The sequence below is a fragment of the Hyla sarda genome, chromosome 1, assembly GCF_029499605.1.
Source record: "Hyla sarda isolate aHylSar1 chromosome 1, aHylSar1.hap1, whole genome shotgun sequence".
NCBI lineage: Eukaryota > Metazoa > Chordata > Amphibia > Anura > Hylidae > Hyla > Hyla sarda.
Window position 1 is genome coordinate 183,114,912 of NC_079189.1, and position 21,733 is coordinate 183,136,644.

The window sequence follows — 21,733 nt, forward strand, 5'->3', positions numbered from 1 at the left end:
CCCACTCCATGTAATTGTATAGTTATATAGGAGTGCCAACCTGGCCACTCTTACTGGATATTGTGTAATTCCCCTGTGTATCTGCAGTATACACTAAGGATATTTCACTCCAATACCGTTAGTGTATACTGCAGATACACAGGGGAATTACACAATATCCAGTAAGAGTGGCCAGGTTGGCACTCCTATATAACTATACAATTACATGGAGTGAGTTACACTGGAATTTTAATAATTTTTTTGCTAGGTGTGTTTAGTATAATATTAAAGATAAGTAAATTATATATGGGAAAAAGGGTCTTTTTGGGTCACCCAGGTGACCTATATGTTGTAATTGGTAAATTACCCGCCATATATTGGTCTCAAGTAAATTTAATTATTTTGAGGGGACACAACAATGAACACTGTTATACAGGCTGTGTACTCACTACTTTACATATAATAAAATATTTGCAAAAATGTGAGGGGTGGACTCGATTTATGTGAGATACTGTAAGTTTATTTTCACTGAAAAACACCCTTTATATTACAATTTAACTTTTAATCTCTACTATTAAAATTGTTCAAAGAAAAAAGCCCCGTGCATATATAATCAATTATGATACTCAAGATAAAAGTAACATATCTCCATCAAATGTACAAGAAGCGTGTGGAGCCCCCAGTCCAACATAAATAAAACAATGGACTGGTAGGATCCCAACACACAATTTCCGGCTATACACCAAAAAACATTCAAATGCACCCACAAATAATAAATGCTATTTGAAGAAAAATCAACTCTCAAATCAACTCTCAACGCGTTTCACCCCTCTATTGTCGGGGATCCTCAGGAGAGACACCGGACAAATACAGTATATTAATGCAAAATGACAGTTTAAAACTTAAGCGTCAGCGGGGACAATACCCCAAACATGTATTAGCTGCGCTCAGTGCAAATAAAGATAAACGAACGCTCCCATAATGGAGCACTCACGAGACCCCACGTCTATGATGATCAGATGTAAGTTTATCATCCTATGCCAGAGAGATGGCATAAAGGATTGCCTATCGTTGTAACATTCACTTATGAATCATCTTTTCTCTTTTTCACCTTTTCTCTGCATAGACTTCTATGCAGAGAAAAGGTCAGATCTGCCAGCTGGGGAACGGAGAGCAGAGTGAGACCTGGTGTGATCACAACTTTTGACACATCTGAGCAACATGTCAAAAGTTGGTTTTTAATGACCGTAATGCTTTAGCTGGGAAGTTTGCCAAAACTTTATTATAAAAAGTTTTTGTGCATCTTTTCACTTTCTTTTACAGAAGACTTTCTAGTGCTCACTATTGTTTGGCCTGGCTTTCCTCAGTGACATTATTTATAAGTTGTCCCAAAATCCACCAAAGTTATACCATATACCCATCCTGAAAATATGGGGTGAGAGGAAAATTTTCAATGATCAAACAACTAAATACTAAATAATTATACAGTATTAATAAAAGGGTTCTTTGTAAGGCAGGGTTCCCATGGCGGAATTTGTGCAGAATGTCCGCGTGGAAAAGACGTGTGGACATTCCACACATTTGAGCTGTAATAATTTGTTGCACTGTCTTTGTGCCTTTGAAGCCTCCTATGCCATGTACAAGGACATAAGCACTAGGAATGATGTGTGACAGTTGAGGTTGCATCAGAGCCTAAAAGAATCTCTGGTAACATAGGCAACAGACTTAACCCCTTAAGGACTCAGTCCTTTTTTCAATGTAGGGACTCAGCCCTTTTTTGCAATTCTGACCACTGTCACTTTATGCATTAAAAACCCTGGGATGCTTTTACCGTTTATTCAGATTCCGAGACTGTTTTTTTTATGACATATTCTACGTTAACATAGTGGTAAATTTTCAGCGTTACTTGCATCCTTTCTTGGTGAAAAATCCAAAAATGTAAATTTATTTGAAAATTTAGCATTTTTCTAACTTTAAAACTCTTTGCTTGTAAGGAATATTGATATTCCAAATAAATGTTATATTAATTCATAAATACAATATATCTACTTTATCTTGGCATCACAAAGTTGACATGTCTTTACCTTTTGATGACATTAGAGGGCTTCAAAGTATAACAGCAATTTAAAAAAAAAAATCACGAAAATTTCAAAATCTGAATTTTTCAGGGACCAGTTAAGTTTGAAGTTGATTTGAGGGGCCTTTCTGTGAGAAATACCCCATAAATGACCCCATTATAGAAAATACACCCCTCAAAGTATTCAAAATGACATTCAGAAAGTTTTTAACCCTTTAGGTGTTTCACAAGAATAGCAGCAAAGTGGAGGAGAAAAATCAAAATCTGCATTTTTTACACTAACATGTTCTTGTAGCCCCATGTTTTTCATTTTTAAAAGTGGTAAATGTAGAAAAAGCCCCCCACAATTTGTAGCCCAATTTCCCTTGAGTATGGAAATATCTCATATGTTGACATAAAGTGCTCTACGGGCTGGCAACATGGCTCAAGAGGGAAAAAGCAAACTTTTTGGGATTTTTGTAAACAAATTTTGCTATCATGGTTTTTGGGGGCCAAGAATTGACCATCTATTTAATTTTTAAAAGGCAGCAAGGGAGCTCTAATTCAAAATGGACTATGGACCCTAGCTGCCTAGGAATGGGCCTTGATGACTGAGCATGGGCACCCTCTATGTTACAGAAGTGCTGGTGGCATTCATTGGTGATGGACTGCCAAGATTTCTGTCCCCTACATTATGTATTAACAGGTGGTGATCTTTTTTTATTGTTTTGTCTCTTGAAAGTCTTTGGTGCTGTTCCATATTTTATTACAGAAAAGAACAGATAGTATGTATTTAATGTATTCTGTTAACAGCTTTGTCACACTCTCTGATAAATGGTGCAGCAATTGGGAGTTACCAGTTTTCCATTCACCATGGCTGACTGGCAGGAGAGTGGCAGCCAGAGCTGAATATTAAATGTTTTCATTATATATGTATTGTAATGTAATCACATATGAGCAAATGACTCTTTTAGAGGCTTAAAAATGTCCCAATGACAGTGGTATGACATTGAATGAAGATACAATACTATCCTATTGTATTCATAGGTAACCTGCACAAGAGTTTATGACTAAATGTGAGACACTTGCAGGCTTGCAGCATTCTTCGATGTTTAGTAAAACTCATTATGTCCTCTATTTAAACAATATCACAAAGGCCACCTGCTCCATACAGCCCCAGAATGTATTAGTCTATATTCCCTCATAATAATACAGGAATAATGGCATAATACAGGAAAATAGGTTGTGGGAATGATATATATAACAACAATACAATTTTTGTTAAATAAAAATAATGATATATTGTAAAGTACAATGATATAAAGCTCTAATAACAACTTAGAAAAAAATATTTAATGTAAAGGGGTTATCCAGCTTTATCACCTATCCACAGTGACCAGTCACTGCTGAGACAAGTACATCTCAGAATCCTGTGGATAGGGTTTAAAAATTTGCATAACCCATTTGTCTGAGATCCAGGCATGAGCGGTCAAGCGGCAGAATCATCGATCAGTGGTTTCCTATGAGAAATCACTGATCAATGTAAAATATCAGTGTGTGCAGTGTTATAGCCCCCTATGGGAGCTATAACATTGCAAAAAAAAAAAGTGAAAAAAAAGGTGAATAAAGATCATTTAACCCCTTCCCAAATAAAAGTTTGAATCACCCCCCTTTTCCCATTTATTAAAAAATAAGTGTAAATAAAAATGAACATATGTGGTATCACCGTGTATGGAAATGTTCGAATTATAAAAATATATCGTTAATTAAACCGCACGGTCAATGGCGTATACTCAAAAAAATTCTAAAGTTCAAAATAGTGCATTTTTGGTCACTTTTTATATCATGAAAAGATAAATAAAAAGCAATAAATAAGTCCGATCAATATAACACTGGTACCGCTAAAAATTTCAGATCACAGCACAAAAAAATGAGCCCTCATACCGCCCCATACGCGGAAAAATAAAAAAGTTATAGGGGTCAGAAGATGACAATTTTAAACGTATAAATGTTACTGCATGTAGTTATGATTTTTTCCAGAAGTATGAAAAAACCTACAAACCTATAAAAGTAGGGCATCTTTTTAATTGTATGGACCTACAGAATAAAGAGAAGGTGTAATTTTACAGAAAAATGTACTGTGTAGAAACGGAAGCCCCCAAAAGTTACAAAATGGCGTTTTGTTTTTTTCAATTTTGTCTCAGAATGATTTTTTTCTGTTTCGCCGTACATTTTTGGGTAAAATGACTGATTTCATTACAAAGTAGAATTGGTGTCGCAAAAAATAAGCCACATATGGATTTTTTAGGTGCAAAATTGAAAGAGTTATGATTTTTAAAGGTAAGGAAGAAAAAACAAAAATGCAAAAATGGAAAAATCCCGGGTCCTTAAGGGGTTCAAACTTTGTCAAATAACTTATTTATGCAATACAACCAAACCAGTCACCCTTGAGCAGGAGAATCAAAGCTATAAGCTGCCAATAACTAATAATCAGTTACCCTTGAACAGGAAAACCCGATGCTATTGATTACTAATGATGATCAATAGTACAGTGCTGCACGTGATATACAGGTACACAAGCATACAATGAAACATTCATAAGTGGCTTTACAGCTAGTTTTCTATCCATAAGGCGCACAAGTAACTTAAAGAGTACCTGACAACCAAAAAATGTTTTATATGTTGCTAAATAATGTATAAAAACAATTTCCTAAATTTGTCTTTTAAAAAAATGTATATTTATATGTTTTTTTTCACTTGGGAAATCCCACCACTAGGGGTCTCCCGACAAGTCCCGGCCGCTAGTGATTTCAAACTCATGCTGGCCTGGCATGAGCCCGAAGTCCCAAACTGCGGCCAGTACAAATGACGAGCACAGCGCTGCTCCCGCCTGTCAGACAGGTGGGAGTGAGCGCTGTGCTGGCAGCAGCTGCAGACATGGCCGGCCGGCTGTAGACAGGTGAAAGAGCTGCGTGTAAGAAGTTCTCACCTTCTCTCGGCTGGCCTGCAGCTGTAAGCTCCACTGCTCTCCCACGTCCAGACTCTGCCCGCGCACACGGCCGGAGACTGAGCTCAGATAGACATGAATGGAGAGGGCATGACGTCACGTCATGACCAAAGCCTCCCGCACCAAGTGTTCTGAACATAATTTTTTTTTTGCATTATGCCAGGTTTCCACATAGGTTTTCATTCTGGCATTTTTGGGACAACTACCACTGCATTTTATGAGCCAAGGTCAGAAGTGGATCCATGAGAAAGGGAATTATAAGTCCTTATTTTATATGTTCCATACCTTTTGAATATACGTCTGGCTTTGGCACAAAAAATGCAGTGACAGTTTTCCAAAAAACACAAGAAAAAAAAAAAAAAACATCCCGCATGGAAACCTAGCCAAACTGTCAGACCAACTTTTTATATAATGAATATATAATGCTTATTAAAAATATATACATTTTAACCTAAATAGAAAGAAATTGGTATATTTGTATGCTATGGCTAATGTCGTATATGCTGGTCTATTGATGACTCTAGTTCTATAAATATATCAGAAATTAAGATTTTGTTACAAAATGACATTACATTCTACTATCCTTAGGCATATAGGACTTCTTGTAACTAAAGTACTGAAAAGTTGTTTTCCAAATCAGAAAGTACATCATAGTACTGTCATAAAACACATTTACAAGACTGTAAATAGTTTGTTGGTTTGGCTGATATTATGTGACTTTTGGCCTGTCTATAAGAGGAAAATCTGTTGTTCGCTTAAAGGGAAACTGTCTTTAATGTCATCAACCTGGCAGACTGCGTGACACTGATTATACCAATACTTACCTACCCCTGTTTCATGGTCCAGTTTACATGTTATCTTCTTTAATCTGGCAGCAAACTTGGTGCACAGGCAGAGCTTCAGGAGCATGTTGATGTCACTGCTGCTGCTTCCCCAGGCCTTCTTGTAGTTTGAACCAGCAGAGAAGCAATGGCTTCTGTCGTGCACCAAGCCAGATGCTGGATTGGATGTAAGATTCTCTTTGTTGCCCATAGCTACCAATCACACCTCAGCTTTCAGTTCTCATATTGCATATATGTCAAAGCAAAAAAAAAAAAAGGTAAAAGGTCTGAATTGGTCTGGACTTTGGATATACTTCCTAATTGGGATAGGTTCCATAGGGGTACAGTGACCAAAGATTCTCCTAGTATGGGTCTGGCTAGGGTCCTCCTGGGTGATGTTAGGCTGACTCACAAATGGAAATTTATGACACCTATGCCTGAGTAAAGAGGTATGACCTCTAACAGCTCGTATGTTACGAGAGAGACCATGTATATATAAAAGGATCAGCTGCAAAAAACCTAATATTTGAAGTTACTGCATAAAGGAATTTACCTTCTTGCATTCACACACTGGAATTGTATTTATTTCAAGACGCTATATTGCCCAGCTAAGGAGATGCTGTTAAATCTAGACTTACTATTGGTCTGGTTCTAGTTTGGCTATAACAAATGGAGAATTAATCATAGTAATGAGAAAATACTCCTGCTACTCCAGATCACACAGTATGTTGTCCACAATTGACCTAATAGTAAGAAATACAAGTAAGAAATCTCTTCTTCCCTATGTTAATATCGTCTGAGAATACACCATGGAGATTTATCAAACCTTGTGTAAAGGACCCATTTTATTGGTTGGTCAAAACAACATATCCAATTGTTTCTTTCTTTCTCTTTCTTTTTTTTTTTTGAAAAATGAAAGCTGGAATCTTATTTCTTGCTGTAGACAACTGTTCCACTATTCCATTGAAAAGGGTTTTATAACTGTCCCCCGTGTCTGTACTCCCCCTTTATGTTTGTATTTGGGAGAAATTCAAGGGGCTAAATAACAGGTAATTCACTACTATGAACAAAGACTAGTCCAAAACCACGTACAATGGATGAAAGAGCTTTGGGTAACTCTAAACATTGTTTTGGTTCGCACATAATTTCTTTTAACAATATTTATAAAAAGTGGCAAGGGGATTGGAAGCAGTTCCCACACTGTCATTATGTGAGGCTTATAGATTATCCAACCCAGGGCCAGCCTTTGGGGTGTGCGAGCTGTGCGGCCGCACAGGGCGCCATAGCAACAGGGGTGCCGGGCGGCCGACAAAGCTCGCAGTGTAACAGGCCGATGTGAGGTGGAATTTTGCACCCCCTGTGAAAACATGCGTCTGCTCCTCCTCCGGACGTATGTTTTCACGGGGCGCAAAATTCGAGAGCAAGGGCAGAGAAAGGGGAAAGAGGAGATACATGCCCCCTCCCTCATCTCCCCTCCCTGAGCTTGGGAGGATGCAGGTCTGCACGGGGAGAGAATACACGCCCCCTCCCTCATCTCCCCTCCCCGAGCTCAGGAGGACGCAGGTCTGCACGGGGAGAGAGTACACGCCCCCTCCCTCATCTCCCCTCCCCTCGGAGGACACAGGTCTGCACGGGGAGAAAGAAACCAGAGCAGTGCTCCTCATCTCTCCTGCCTGAGCTCTGTCTGTGTTTACTGTGCACGGGCTGGGGATGTATACACTGCAGGTGTTACCCAACTAGGGGATGCTGGGAGTTGTAGTCCCTGTTATGTGTGTGTATGTTAGTGTTTCCCAACCAGGGAATGCTGGGAGTTGTAGTCCCTGTTGTGTGTGTGTGTATGCTAGTGGTTCTCAACCAGGGGATGCTGGGAGTTGTAGTCCCTGTTAAGTGTTTGTGTATTCTAGTGGTTCCCAACCAGGGAATGCTGGGAGTTGTAGTCCCTGTCGTGTGTGTGTGTGTGTGCTAGTGGTTCCCAACTAGGGAATACTGGGATTTTTTCCTCTTTGTGTATGTCAAATCGACATACGATAGCGTCTCAGAGGCCATCGCATGTCGATGTCAGCATCGACATACGATGCTTTTTTATGTCGGGGCCATCGCATTAAGTGCTATCAGGCAGCGCAAAATGCTTAAGCTGCTGCCGGATAGCAGCTTAATGTTCCCTGTGTGGTGTGGTGAGTATTACTAACCCCTCCACGATGCTCCGGGGTGCCCTTCGGGTTCAGCGATGGTCCTCCGATGTCTTCTCGGCCCTCTCCGGTGACGTCAATACGTTGCTGGGCACGCCATCCCGTCATCCAATAGGAACGGCGTACGCAGCGACGTAATGACATCGCTATGTAGGCCCAGTAAGGCCTTGCGGAAGACAGCGGAGGAACGGAGAAGACAGCGGAGGACCGAAGAAGACCAGGAGAGCCCAGCAGAGGACCAGAGAAGACCATGAGAGCCCAGCGGAGGCCAGGGGACACCATCGGGAGCGGCAGGGACACCATCGGGAGTGGCGGGACGCGGTCCGGAGCGGTGGGGACAGGTGAGTATGACTTTACTTTTTTACATTGCACGAATCCCTCAACATACGATGGATTCGACAAACGACGGCTCGTTTGGAACAAATTACCATCGTATGTTGAGGGACCACTGTATATGTAAATGCATGTGCATGATATTTTCTACCACATACGTATTCTCTACTGAATTTCAATATATGTTTGGAAACTACTTGCTAACTTCTTCTGGAGATGTATCATACCATATGTCTCCATAATGTACTTTTCAGTTTGTACATGTTGTGATCTTCTTATTACTTATCAGTACGATTTTTTCATTGTTGTCCCTAGTAGGGGGATGTTTGTTTACTGTCGGGTAAGTATATAATATATTATATTAAAAAATAACAAACATTATTTGATTAAAGGGGTACTCCGGTGGAAAACTTTTTTTAATTTTTTAATTTTTTTTGGTGCCAGAAAGTTAAACAGATTTTTAAATCACTTCTATTAAAAAATCTTAATCCTTCCAGTAATTTTTGGTGGCTGTATACTACAGAGGAAATGCTTTTCTTTTTAGATTTCTCTGCTGTCACGACCACAGTGCTCTCTGCTGACCTCTGCTGTCCATTTTAGGAACTGTCCAGAGCAGCATATGTTTGCTATTGGGATTTTCTCCTGCTCTGGACAGTTCCTGAAATGAACAGCAGAGGTCAGCAGAGAGCACTGTGGTCGTGACGGAAGAGAAATCCAAAAAGAAAAGCATTTTCCTCTGTAGTATACAGACCCTAATAAGTACTGGAAGGATTAAGATTTTTTTTTAATAGAAGTAATTTACAAATCTGTTTAACTTTCTGGCACCAGTTGATTAAAAAAAAAAGTTTTCCACCGGAGTACCCCTTTAACCCCTTAAGGACCCGGGTTTTTCCGTTTTTGCACTTTCATTTTTTCCTCCTTACTTTTTAAAAATCATAATTCTTTCAAATTTGCACCTAAAAATCCATATGATGGCTTATTTTTTGCACCACCAATTCTACTTTGTAATGACATCAGTCATTGTACCCAAAAATCTACGGTGAAACTGAAAAAAAATCATTGTGCAACAAAATTTAAAAAAAATTTTATTATGTAGCTTTTGGGGGCTTCCATTTCTACATAGTACATTTTCCGGTAAAAATTACAACTTATATCCATTCTGTAGGTCCATACAATTAAAATGATACTCTATTTATATATGTTTGATTTTGTCGTACTTCTGAAAAAAAATCATAACTACATGCACGAAAATGAATACATTTAAAATTGTCATCTTCTGACCCCTTTTTAATTTTTTCGCGTACGGGGCAGTATGAGGACTCATTGCGCCGTGATCTGAAGTTTTTAGCGGCACCATATTTGTATTGATTGGACTTTTTGATTGATATTATGATATAAAAAGTGACCAAAAATACGCTATTTTGGACTTTGGAATTTGTTTGCGAATATGCCTTTGCCGCGTATGCCGGATTAATTAATGATACATTTTCATAATTCAGACATTTCCACATGCGGCAATACCACATATGTTTATTTTTATTTACTCCGTTTTTTTTTATGGGAAAAGGGGGTGATTCAAACTTTTATTAAGGAAGGGGTTAAATGATCTTTATAGAAGATAAGGCAAGTGGCACGGCACTGCTGTATATTGTTGGACTCGATGTGGTATAGGTGGATGGATGTAGATGAGGGTGGTGGTGCTCTGGTCAAAGCTGAGGCACAGTAGAAATGATAGAATAAAAACAACGAATCAGACCGGCAGACTCACCACGTTTCTCTTCTTCTTTATTTGCGTAAGCAAGGCATAGACAGATACTCACAAACTTGGGGGATAGGACGTGCAGTGGGGGGACAAACTGGCAACAGACTCCATTTCGCACGGACCACCGTGCTTCCTCCGGCCATACTAGCTTTCTAGTGAAAGTGGATTATATACAGGTAACCAACCCAACCCACCTGGTCAGCTGACAGGACGTGTGTGACGTGTGTTCTGACGCGGCCAGGTGGGTGGAAAGTAAATCTTAAAAACAAGCTGTCAGTTCTGTGCGATCATTTAACCCTAGGACTCCCGCGGCTCCCGACTTGATGATCCAAAGCGTCTCCCTCCGGAGCAGCTTCGCATCAATTCGTTCACTCCCGGTGAACGTAACTCTTTCCAACCCTAGAAACCGCAGGCATTGAGGGTTGTTCTCATGTGATTCTCTTACATGTGCCTGTAACCTAGATGCGCCAGGGCGACCCGTGCGAATGGAGTAAAAATGCTCCCTGATTCGGGTACATAACTGGCGACTGGTTTGGCCTATGTAAAAGAAATCACAAGGACACAGAATGGCATATACGACATTTTTTGTTTTACAGGTAATTAAATCGTTAATTATGTGCTGTACTGGACCTATTCTGATGTTTTTTGTTTCATAACATTGGCTACAAAAATTACAATGCCTACATGTAAAATTCCCTTTAGGAGCAAGGTCGTGCAACCAGGTGCGGTTTATCTCATCTTTATCCTGCTTCTTGTTTTTAATATGTTCTCCTATTGTCTTATTTCTCTTGTAAGCGAACCTAGGTCTCTTCAAGGCTACTGTACGCAGGTCTTCATCTGCTTCTAAAAGAAACCAATTGCGTCTTATGGCCCTCTCTATTGTTTGATTCATGGGAGAATTCTGAAAAACAAAAGTGAATCTCCGATTCTCTTCTGTTCGGCCTGTTTTCTTTGTTCTGTTACAATTATTTAACAAGTTACTTCTGTCTAGTTTATCGGCCTTTTTTCTACCTTCCTCTATAATCTTTTTAGGATAAGCCCTGTCTTTTAATCTCGCTACTAGATCATCTGCTTGTTGCATATACACCTCAGGCTTGCTGTTATTCCTTTTTAACCGGACAAATTGTCCGTAAGGTATTCCTTTTTTAGTAGATACCCTATGTGAGCTGTGGAAATGTAAAATCATATTTTTTGCTACCGTTTTATGATAGCCTTCTGTGTTGATGTGATTACCTTCTGCTATCAGCTTGACATCTAGGAATTCAAGTTCTCTGCCCCCAAACTGGCTGGTAAACTGCATATTAACTGTGTTAACATTTAGATAATTAGTGAAGTCCTGAAACTGTTCTGGTGTGCCTGACCATGCTACCAAAATGTCGTCTACATATCTATAATAACTCCTAAAAAATTTGAAGAAAGGGTTATTAATGGTGTAGACATGGTTGTTCTCAAAAACTGACAAGAAAATATTGGCATAAGTACAGGAGACAGGGGTGCCTATCGGGGTCCCTGTCTTCTGCTTATACCACTGTTCACCCACCAGGAAGGTGTTGTTAGACAGGACGAAAAGTAAGCCGTCACTTATGAAATCAATTATCCCCTCAGAAACCTGGAGGGTCTGTAAAAAGACCCTAACAGCCTGCACACCCGCACTATGTGGAATGCGGGTGTACAGGCTGACGACATCAACTGACCCTAAACTGTAACCCTCCTCCCATGACACATCTCCCATCAACTGTAGCAGGTGCCCTGTATCCTTAACATAGGCAGGGTTCAACTTTTGTAAGGGGCTTAACATCCAATCCAAATATTGAGAAAGGTGCTCGGTCACTGAGCCGATCCCAGCCACAATGGGCCTACCAGGGGGTCGGCTCAGTGACTTATGCACCTTCGGCAGATGATACCATCGGGCTGGTTTCGGTGCATCAGGTACCAACTTGTCTGCTACTTTTCCAGATATCAAACCCTTAAAAACATATTTTTGCAGTAAAGCTTTCAAATTCTCCAGAATTTTGTGGGTTGGGTCGGCCGGCAAAGGGGTGTACGTGGTCCGGTCGCCGAGTTGTCTGAGAGCCTCAGCATTGTAATCCTCAGTACTTTGAACTACCACGCAACCCCCCTTGTCGGCCTTTACAATTACCACATCTTTTCTGGATTTCAGAACCTTGAGCGCTTCCATTTCTGCGTAGGTCAAATTGCTGGCAGGCTCGGGGTACAGGATGGCTTTCACATCGCGTATTACCGCTTTTGTAAAGGAATCCAGGCTACTACCCTGTAATATAGGGGGGGGAAATTTTGATTTTTTACCCTTACCAAAAAACATAGCCTTACCACTAGAATCAAGGGGGCTGGTAACCAGCTCATCCTCTAACCCTGTAGCCAGCAAATTAACCCACTGTCGTTCATCCTCCGAAAAATCAGATGACAAAAAACCTGTAACATTAACAGTAATATGGATTTCTCCTCATCTTGACTGCTGCTCATGTGGTGGTTTATTACTGAAAAACTTAAACAGACTAATCTCCCTGACGGCTTTTGCCAAATCTATCTCGAACATCGTCTCATTAAATTTTTCTGTCAAGCCGTAGTTAAGTCCCTTCGCTAACAGGGATATGGTCGCGTCATCCAGGGGGGTGTCCGTGAGGTTAATGATGTTGGACGCTAAATCCTTGATCTCCCGGTCTCTGCTCTCCTCCTTTTCTGTTCCTGGACTATAGGCTTCAAGGAGCTGTCGCTTCTTTCTCCTCCCTCTCCGAACACTCCGTCTCCTAAAGGGCGTTGTCCATCTTTGTTAAGGGCTTGTTCAGACTGCACCTGACCAGCGGTTTCAGTATGCGTATTTGGAGGGGCATTTTTTATCCTCGATCCCTGAGTTGGAGCATATGAGGTAGTATTTCTGTAAGATTTTTGTTTCCCTTTCACATTCATGGGTTTATTCTGCCATGTAAAGACCATTTCATTGTCATAGTCCTTTTTGTCGCGCAAGAACTTATCGCGCTTCTTAAGCTTGGTGTCTTCTTGCATTGGCAACAACTTATCCTTGAGTTTGTCCAAGAATCCAGACGCTTGTTCCTTTTGGGCTCTGTTCACATAAGCCAATTTGGTCTTTTGTAAGTCCTCCATGATCTTATCATGCTCAATTCTATTGCGGGTGAGCACTATTTGCAAAAGCCTTTGCGCGTGATCATGGTGGGCTTGCATCCAGGCTTTCGGCTTTCTTGAAGACTTCATCTTCCTGGAATACTGCAGGTTGTTTATAAAGCCGCAAACCTCTTGGCACTCTTTCACTTTGGGAATAAGCTTGTAGCGAATGAACAGTCCAGAATGAAGCAATTTCTTTTTCTGATAACTGCGTAATACGGTGTTCAAGAGATTTAAAACTGATAATATCCAAATCTTCCTTGACATTACAGTCAAGGAAATATCCCCCCACGTCGTCCCTACCCGTGAGTAATGCCAGATCCAACTTATCCAACATCTCAGCAGAGTCCATTTCCATGTTTTCCGGCTTTTTCAAGCAACAGGTAAACAGAGTGCTCTGTGCACAAAAGAGGCCAGGCAATAGGCCAATAGCAGGTATAGAAGATAAGGCGAGTGGCACGGCACTGCTGTATATTGTTGGACTCAATGTGGTATAGGTGGATGGATGTAGATGAGGGTGGTGGTGCTCTGGTCAAAGCTGAGGCACAGTAGAAATGATAGAATAAAAACAACGAATCAGACCGGCAGACTCACCACGTTTCTCTTCTTCTTTATTTGCGTAAGCAAGGCATAGACAGATACTCACAAACTTGGGGGATAGGATGTGCAGTGGGGGGACAAACTGGCAACAGACTCCGTTTCGCACGGACCACCGTGCTTCCTCCGGCCATACTAGCTTTCTAGTGAAAGTGGATTTATTCTATCGTTAAATGATCTTTATTCATTTTTTTTTCACTTTCTTTTGCAATGTTATACCCCTATAAGGGGCTATAACACTGCACACACTGATCTTTTACATTGATTATTGTTATCCCATAGGATAACATTGATCAATGATTCTGCCACTTAACTACTCATGCTTGGATTTCAGGCATGGAGCAGTCATTCGGCGATCTGATACACAGGAGGAAGGTATGGACCCTCCTTGTGTCCTCCAGCTGTTCAGGACGCCGCAATTTCACCGCGTTTAGAGTTTGGAGTTTAGGATCTTACTGTATATGATGTTATTACTGAGTTTAACATGTAACATGTGCAAACAAGTATAAAGATACATTAATAAATTAAACAGGCACACTCATTAAAAATTTTTTTTGCTATTGCACTTCTTATGGAAAATAGAAAATCTTTCTAATGTACTTTGTTTTAAAAAAAATGAAGTTTTCTATGTTTTATTTGTGTTTAAAAAAGCTGCCACTAGGTGTCTCCCTACTTGTCCAGAGCACATTTTCCCCCATCTTTTGCACAGACTTTGGACTCCTGCTGGTCTGGCAGAAGTTCAACATCAGGAAATGCTGAGCAGCCTTAACCAATGAGAGCTCATCTCACACACTGAACTGCTCTGGGTTGTGTGTAGCAGAGTGAGGGAGGAAGTTCTCGCCTATATGGTTCAGATGATGTCACACCTTCTCCGTAACGCCCCTTCCCAGTCTTTGAATCTGAATGAGACTGAGCAGAAAATACAGAGCAATATCAAGTTAGAAAACAAAAAATAATAAAAATAAAGGCAGCATAGAATTGGGAACATTCCCTATAAAGATCTCTTGACCTCTTTTCTCAGCAGAAGCAGGAGTTTCTCAATCATGAAGGTACACTTTGCATTGCACTGTGCTGCTCCTCTATGACAAATTCTCTTGAAGTTGAATCACATCTAATCTACTCAATTAATGATGAAAATGAGACATAATTTATAGTGGTTTGTGCTATATTTCTTCATGATACTATTAAAGGAGCACTCCAGTTTAATAAAATTTATCAATTATACAAAAAAAAAGGCAGTCAGGATAATAATTATTGTTCTATTTAAAAGAATGAAATATGATATATAATTAAAAAGTATTACCGTATATACTCGAGTATTAGCCGTTCTGAATATCAGCCAAGGCCCCTAATTTTACCCCAAAAACCTAGGAAAAGTTATTGGCTCGACTATAAGCCTAGGGAGGGAAATACATCATCCTCCCATGTCCTCATCCCCCCTGTCATCATCCAGACCCCCGTCATTAACACCCCTGTCATCATCACCCTCGTCATTATCACCCTCATCATCATCACCCTGTCATTATCAGCCTGTCATTATCACCCCGTCATCATCACCCTGTCAGTATCCCTCTCGTCATCATCCCCCTCGTCATCATCCCCTCCTTCATCATCATCCAGAACCCCCTTTTGTTTTCTACTCACTTCCCCAGTTGTGGAAGGGTGAGCTGGTCCGGGCCATCCATCTTCAGCCATCAATGCTGCAGGAACAGGAGAATACAGCAGCACACTGCTAGCACAAATATATAGATAAAACATGAGTATATAGATGAAACATGAGTATATAGATAAAACATGAAAAACTATACAGCTGTAGTGCATTAAATAAATATATGAAATTATGAAATTATGAAACAGTGAGGTACTAAGCTTGCAAATTTGGCGGCCAAATAGCTTGGACCGTCCCACCACGGTAAGGTGACCTCATTTTGGGACAGACCTTACCATGTTTTGTTGCATTAATACAATTTATCCCCTATCCAAAGGCTATGGGATAAGTATCTGATTGCAGTGAGTTCAATTGCTCAAACAAATCGTACCGCCTCCACACCCTCCCCCATGATCTCCTGCATGGTGCCCTAGCTCTCTGCAGGAAAAGAGCTGTGTCGACCACAATATGACGTGCTGGCTGACATACCCCCTCCCTGCATTTCTATGAGAAAGCCGGAGATACAGTCTTTGTGCAGGAGATTGCGGGGGGGGTCCAAGTGGTTGGACCCCCCCGCGATCAGACACTTATCCCCTATTCATTGGATAGGGGATACATTTAAGTAAACTGGAGTACTTCTTTAAAGAGTAAATGTCACCAAATAAAACTTTTAATATAGTGTTCCTTGTGTAATTAGCAGACACTTTCCCATTCACACTTGCTTTTAAAATTATCAACATAAATATGTTTAAAATGTAATAGAAAAAACGGCCACTAGGTGGCTCTGTTCTGTTCCCTGCCACTGAGCTTGACTGACAGTTGCACAGAGCCTCACAAAAAGCTGCAAAAAGCTTGAGGCCTTCTATTCATCACACCACTGCAATGATGTTAGGGCTGAAGTTGTCCCCCAGCAGGCTTCAGTGACATCATGCCTGCTTGGAAATGCCCATTTTCTCCTGCAGGGAGATTGCACTATGTGAGCAAGAATAAAGGTATGATACACAGCTTTTTCAAGCTCTGAAATTTTCTTTAAGGGTAGGAGGGGTATTAGGAGTGATTAGGGAACATAGCCTGAGTTAGTGTACAAATGTTTATTGGTGATAGGTACTCTGCAACAAGCAAAATAATCCCCACAACTGACTATGGATAACTTACGTTATTAATTGGCATGTGCATAAAGATTTTACACAACATGTGCAGTCATCTTCTGACTATTTAAGATTCCCATGTGATCAAGTCTCTCTCTCTAATGCATCATTTTCCATTTAGTATTTTGTAGTGTAACCCTGTACTGGTTAGTACCAGCTGAATCCTCTCTCAGTAACTGCAGCTGTACATTAAAGTACCAAAGTCTGCATAGAATAGCCAAGTGATGATTCAAGCACTCAAACAAAGAGCGCACAGTGCCATGAATCAGTTCCTTTTTGTCTCTGATTGTGACTTTCATGACTTCCTCATCTATTTGGCTGAAGGCGAATAGATAGGAAAACTGTTGTCAGTTTGTCTTTGAGTATAAATGATGGATTTGCACACATTTGCACAGTATAATAATTTATAGTTTTAATTGTGGAAAATGCCAAATACGTGTTATCAAACAAAAAGAGCTCCCTCTATGTTTCTATGTTTGTTACAAATTTTTAACTGCAGTTGACAGTGCTTTACAAACACAATACTGTGCGCACATACACAGAAAATCATAATTTCTCCCTATATAGTGTCTAACTTTCATTATCATTCAGTGCCATGGTCTTATAGGTAAGACCAACCCTATAGATGGTTTGTAGCCTGTATGTAAGATCCCCCTGTAGGTCGTTCACTTGCATGGGGCAGTGCTGCAGTTTCTTACACCTTACACCACTGCTACTAATGGTAAGTATGGAAGAGGCTGTAGCACTTGTACCTTTAAACATTCACCAAGTGTTGGATCCCCTACTAATCTCATATTTATTGCCTATCCATTGCCATCAATTTTAAAAGCCTAGATAACTCCTTTAAGGGACAGATCACAAACCAAAAGATTCATAAACACTTAATTTGAAGTGGCCATTCTGGTATGAAGTCTATTTTGGCTATGTTGCCCAATGGTTGTTTCAACCAGATAATAAGAATAACAAAGCAACTGTGACCTGACATTTTACGTTATATGTTTTTTCTTGGTAGAGAGGACCTTAGTAGCATTATGATAGGTGAGAATACAGAAAGTTAGAGGTCATTACTTAAACAGTAAGGGGGAGATTAAGAATTAGTGGAGCAGTTGCCCATAACAACCACTCAGATTCCAGTTTTCAGTACACAGGTCTTGATAAATCGAGCAAGTCCTTATTTGAAAAACAAACTCAAGGTGGACATATGAGGTGACAAATAAGATAGACATTACAACATTTTTCTGCAAAGAAATCCCCTTCAAAGACTGACTTGGCCCGGGGCGTAGCTATAGAGCTAGCAGAGGTCGCAGTTGCACCGGGCCCTGGTGCCTAAGGGGGCCTCAAAACACATCTGCCCCATAAGAGACCGGTATTATGTTTGGCAAATTTGCAACAGGGCCCAGAAGCTACAAGCTACGCTTCTGGACTTTTTGCGGGAGATTGCGGGAGACCCCAGCGTCGGGACCCCAGAGATCAGACATCTCATCCCCTATCCTTTGGATAGGGGATAAGATGTCTAGGGGTGAATATGTCTAGGGGCGTAGTAAAGGGGTACTCCAGTGGAAAAATAATGTTTTCAAATCAACTGGGGTAAGAAAGTTATCGAAATTTGTAAAACACTTCTATTAAAAGTCTGAAGCTTAAATGGTTACTCTCATTAAAACAAATTTTTGCTATTGCACTCCTTATGGTAAATAAAAATATTACCAATATAATTTGTTTAAAAAATAATTACGTTTTCTATGTTTTATTTACGCTTAAAAAGCTCAAGAGCACCTTTTTTCCCATCTCATACACAGACTTTGGACCGGAGCCCAAACACAGGAAGTGCAGCCTGGAGTGCTGAGGGGGGGTGTCCAGTCTCATCCAATCATAGCTCCTCTCACACTTAACTGCCATATGCTGTTGGTTTGACCCCCCCAGCACTCCAGGCTACACTTCCTATGTTTGGGCTTCGGTCCAAAGTCTGTGTATGAGATGGGGGAAAAGGTGCTCTTGAGCACAAATAAAACATAGAAAGCTTCATTTTGTTTAAACAAAGTATATTAGTAATATTTTTTATTTACCATAAGGAGTGCAATAGCAAAAATTAGTTTTAATGAGAGTGACCATTTAAACTTATAAGGTGCTGTATGCTCCTGAGTATAGATGAGCGAACCGAATCCGGCGAATCTGGATTCGATCTGAACTTATGGATTTTTCTGACTCAGCGGTTGCATTTATTATGTTACCAGATGAAGGAAAGCAGGCATGAGGCCATCTCTGCATAGAGAAAGTAGGCACAGACAGGGTCCAAATTTAGGAATTAGGCCTCTACGTCAGCCCCTCATGTATTACAAAGCCTGGGTAGAAGTATACCTAGTCCACCAATGCCTGCTCTCTGCTGGCTACAGATAACTCTACCTCACCACCATCTGCTGTACGCTGGATACTACAAGTAACACCTATCCACCATCACCCTACTTCCAGCCAGGCCTACATGTACACAACCCATCATCCACAATAAAAGGGATAATTTTTGAGGCGCTTGGAAAAAGCCATGTTGTCTTCTTCACTTGCTATACTAAGAACCTGTTGCTACTCCCAAATAAAGGGATCATTTTTGGAATGCTTGGAAAAATCCATGCTGTCTTCTCCAACTGTCTAACAGCCAGGCTCTTCTATAGGCAGCACATTTTCAGGATTTGCCTCATCTATGTTGTACCCTCCCCCCCCCCGATCCTTTCAGTTATCCATTGGGGAATCTATGTCCTCCAGACAACAGTATTCTCCCTGTCCCCCGGTTGTAGTGCGCCTCAATTTCTACATTCCAAGTTATTGGTTGCAAAGGCCCTCCCATACCATATTGTGGACTCCAGGGCCTTCAGGCAACTAATGCAGTAGACAGCCAAGGTGGCACGTAGTTGTCTCAGTGTGATTGTCTCAGTGTGATTTCCCAGTCAGGCCTGGGTCATCTGGCTGGGTCAAAATTAAAATTTATCACATGTATACACGTTGCAACCAGCCAGGGCTGCTAGTCAAATTCAAATTTATTGTGTTTTCTTTTGCAACTACCCTGTGGCCAGCCATGGCTGCTGGCCAAAATGAGTACATAGTAGCCATTATTTTGCTGAGACAGCCGTTCCCTGCATGGCATGATTGATACGTGGAGAAGTATCTGCGGCCAGGGGCAATACTTGGCCAAAAAAGTTTTTCTCCATTGCTGCTACTTCCAACCAGGTCTAGGCAGCCTGGCTGGGGCAAAGTTAACATGCAGCCAGCCAGGGCTGCTGGCCAAAATGAAATTGACTTTTTGTCAAACCTGTTACTTCCAGCCAGACCCCATAGACTTCTGGCTCACCAGATTAGACCATTTGCCAGAACATTGTCCATACACTCCTAACAGTGTCAGACAGGGGTTTAGAGCTGTAAGGCAGTGTTTTAAACATGTTTAACCAACAACCAATTGGCCCCATGAGGAAGGTAGATACTCTATAACCAACCAACAATTGTGCCCATGAGGCACTAAAACTCTCTTGTGCCCTTCACTCTTAAAACTTAACATTTATTATTAATTGTAAAATATAATGAATAGAAGAAAAAGGATTAAAACCACATCTACTTCCACTGGTATTTGTAGTCCACTACCTTCTCCAGTATTATTTTTGGACTTTGTTCTTACTGGAACTAGATATTAATATCACTGAGAGAAGATATTCAGTGCTGGTCCCAGCTCTGACTAATGGCTCAGTGTACTTATACACAGGCAGATACACCTGCAGTGTGTTCTGCCTCTTCCTTACTATTTAGCCAGTGGACAGTAGCTCTGTTCAAATCTACATGCTGCTATACCCTACATGTTTCCTCACTATATGTGGCTTTTCCAAGGATGACACAAAGCAGACTTAAACATGTTTAGGGGCTTATTTCATTGCAGGTTTAAGTCATACTAAGCCAAACCGAACTCACGATTTTTGAAAAGTTTGGTGAGTGTGGTGAACCGAACTTTTCCAAAGTTCGCTCAACTCTACTCCTGACCACAATGCTCTCTGCTACCACATCTGTCCGTATCAGGAATTGTCCGGAGCAGGAGAAGTTTGTTATGGAGATTTGCTCCTGATCTGGACAGTTCCTGACATAGATAATTAAGATTTTTGAATAGAAGTAACTTACAAACCTGTATAACTTTCTGGCACCAGTTAATTTGGAAACGTTTGGATTACCCCTTTAAGTCCCCATTAGTCAGATGGCTTTTGGGGGTTTGTAAGGATACAAAACACTTCAAAATCATAGCAAGAAAGTAAAGAATCTCTTAGTATTTATACAAGATTTTAAGTGCAGGGTAGGGCCTAGCAGCTATGTGGAGTTGTGGACATATGGGGAAATGTCTGAACTCAAATTGTATCACCACATGGACATGGCAGATTTTCCACACTGTTGACAGGGCCTCTGCTGCTGTAGCTTTTCCTATATATTTAATTCCCTACACCCATGGCCTATCTCTGTCTTCTCCTGTATGTCTCTCTGTCACTGGTTTTAGCTTGCCTGCTCCCCTCAGTAGCTTCCCCTACCTGCTATTCTCCTTCTATCTTTCAATGTGAATAATGCCTCTCTGCTCTTTTCCTATTCACAGTTGCCTTTATTTGAAGGGAACCGGTCACCATACTTTTTGCCTTTTAAAACCAGCCTGCCTTTATACAGCTAGAGGGAAATTTATCAAAACCTGTGCAGAGGAAAAGTTGACCAGTTTCCCATAGCAACCAATCAGATTGCTTCTTTCATTTTGCAGAGGCCTTGTGAAAAATGAAAGAAGCGATCTGATTGGTTGCTATGGGCAACTGAACAGCTTTTCCTCTGCACAGGTTTTGATAAATCTCTCTAGTGTCTCATAGCTGATTGCATTCATAATGCTTGCTTTCCCATTTTTAGTTTATATACATTTATTTTACCAGATACAAGTATGGTGACAGGTCCATTAAAGGGGTACTCCGATGGAAAACTTATATATATATATATTTTTTTTAAATCAACTGGTGCCAGAAAGTTAAACATATTTGTAAATTACTTCTATAAAAA

The 21,733-nt window shown here is 40.6% G+C and overlaps 2 protein-coding genes across 6 annotated transcripts in view; one reads left to right on the plus strand and one right to left on the minus strand.

Annotated features, from left to right (window-relative positions):
* The window catches only part of LOC130361883 (uncharacterized), a 33,158-nt gene extending 11,803 nt beyond the window's left edge, over nt 1-21,355 (minus strand). The window contains exons 1-2 of one of the 5 annotated variants that reach the window (XM_056565529.1): nt 21,229-21,355; nt 15,530-15,614 (exon numbers count right to left, since the gene is read on the minus strand). In XM_056565529.1, coding sequence (XP_056421504.1) covers nt 15,530-15,580 — 51 coding nt within the window. In that variant the 5' untranslated portion in view covers nt 15,581-15,614; nt 21,229-21,355. Of the gene's footprint in view, nt 1-15,529; nt 15,618-20,834 lie in introns of those variants that run through there. The other 4 variants (XM_056565519.1, XM_056565536.1, XM_056565545.1 and 1 more) reach the window with 4 other exon arrangements.
* The window catches only part of UGT8 (UDP glycosyltransferase 8), a 110,960-nt gene that overhangs the window by 57,305 nt on the left and 31,922 nt on the right, over nt 1-21,733 (plus strand). The window lies entirely within an intron of this gene.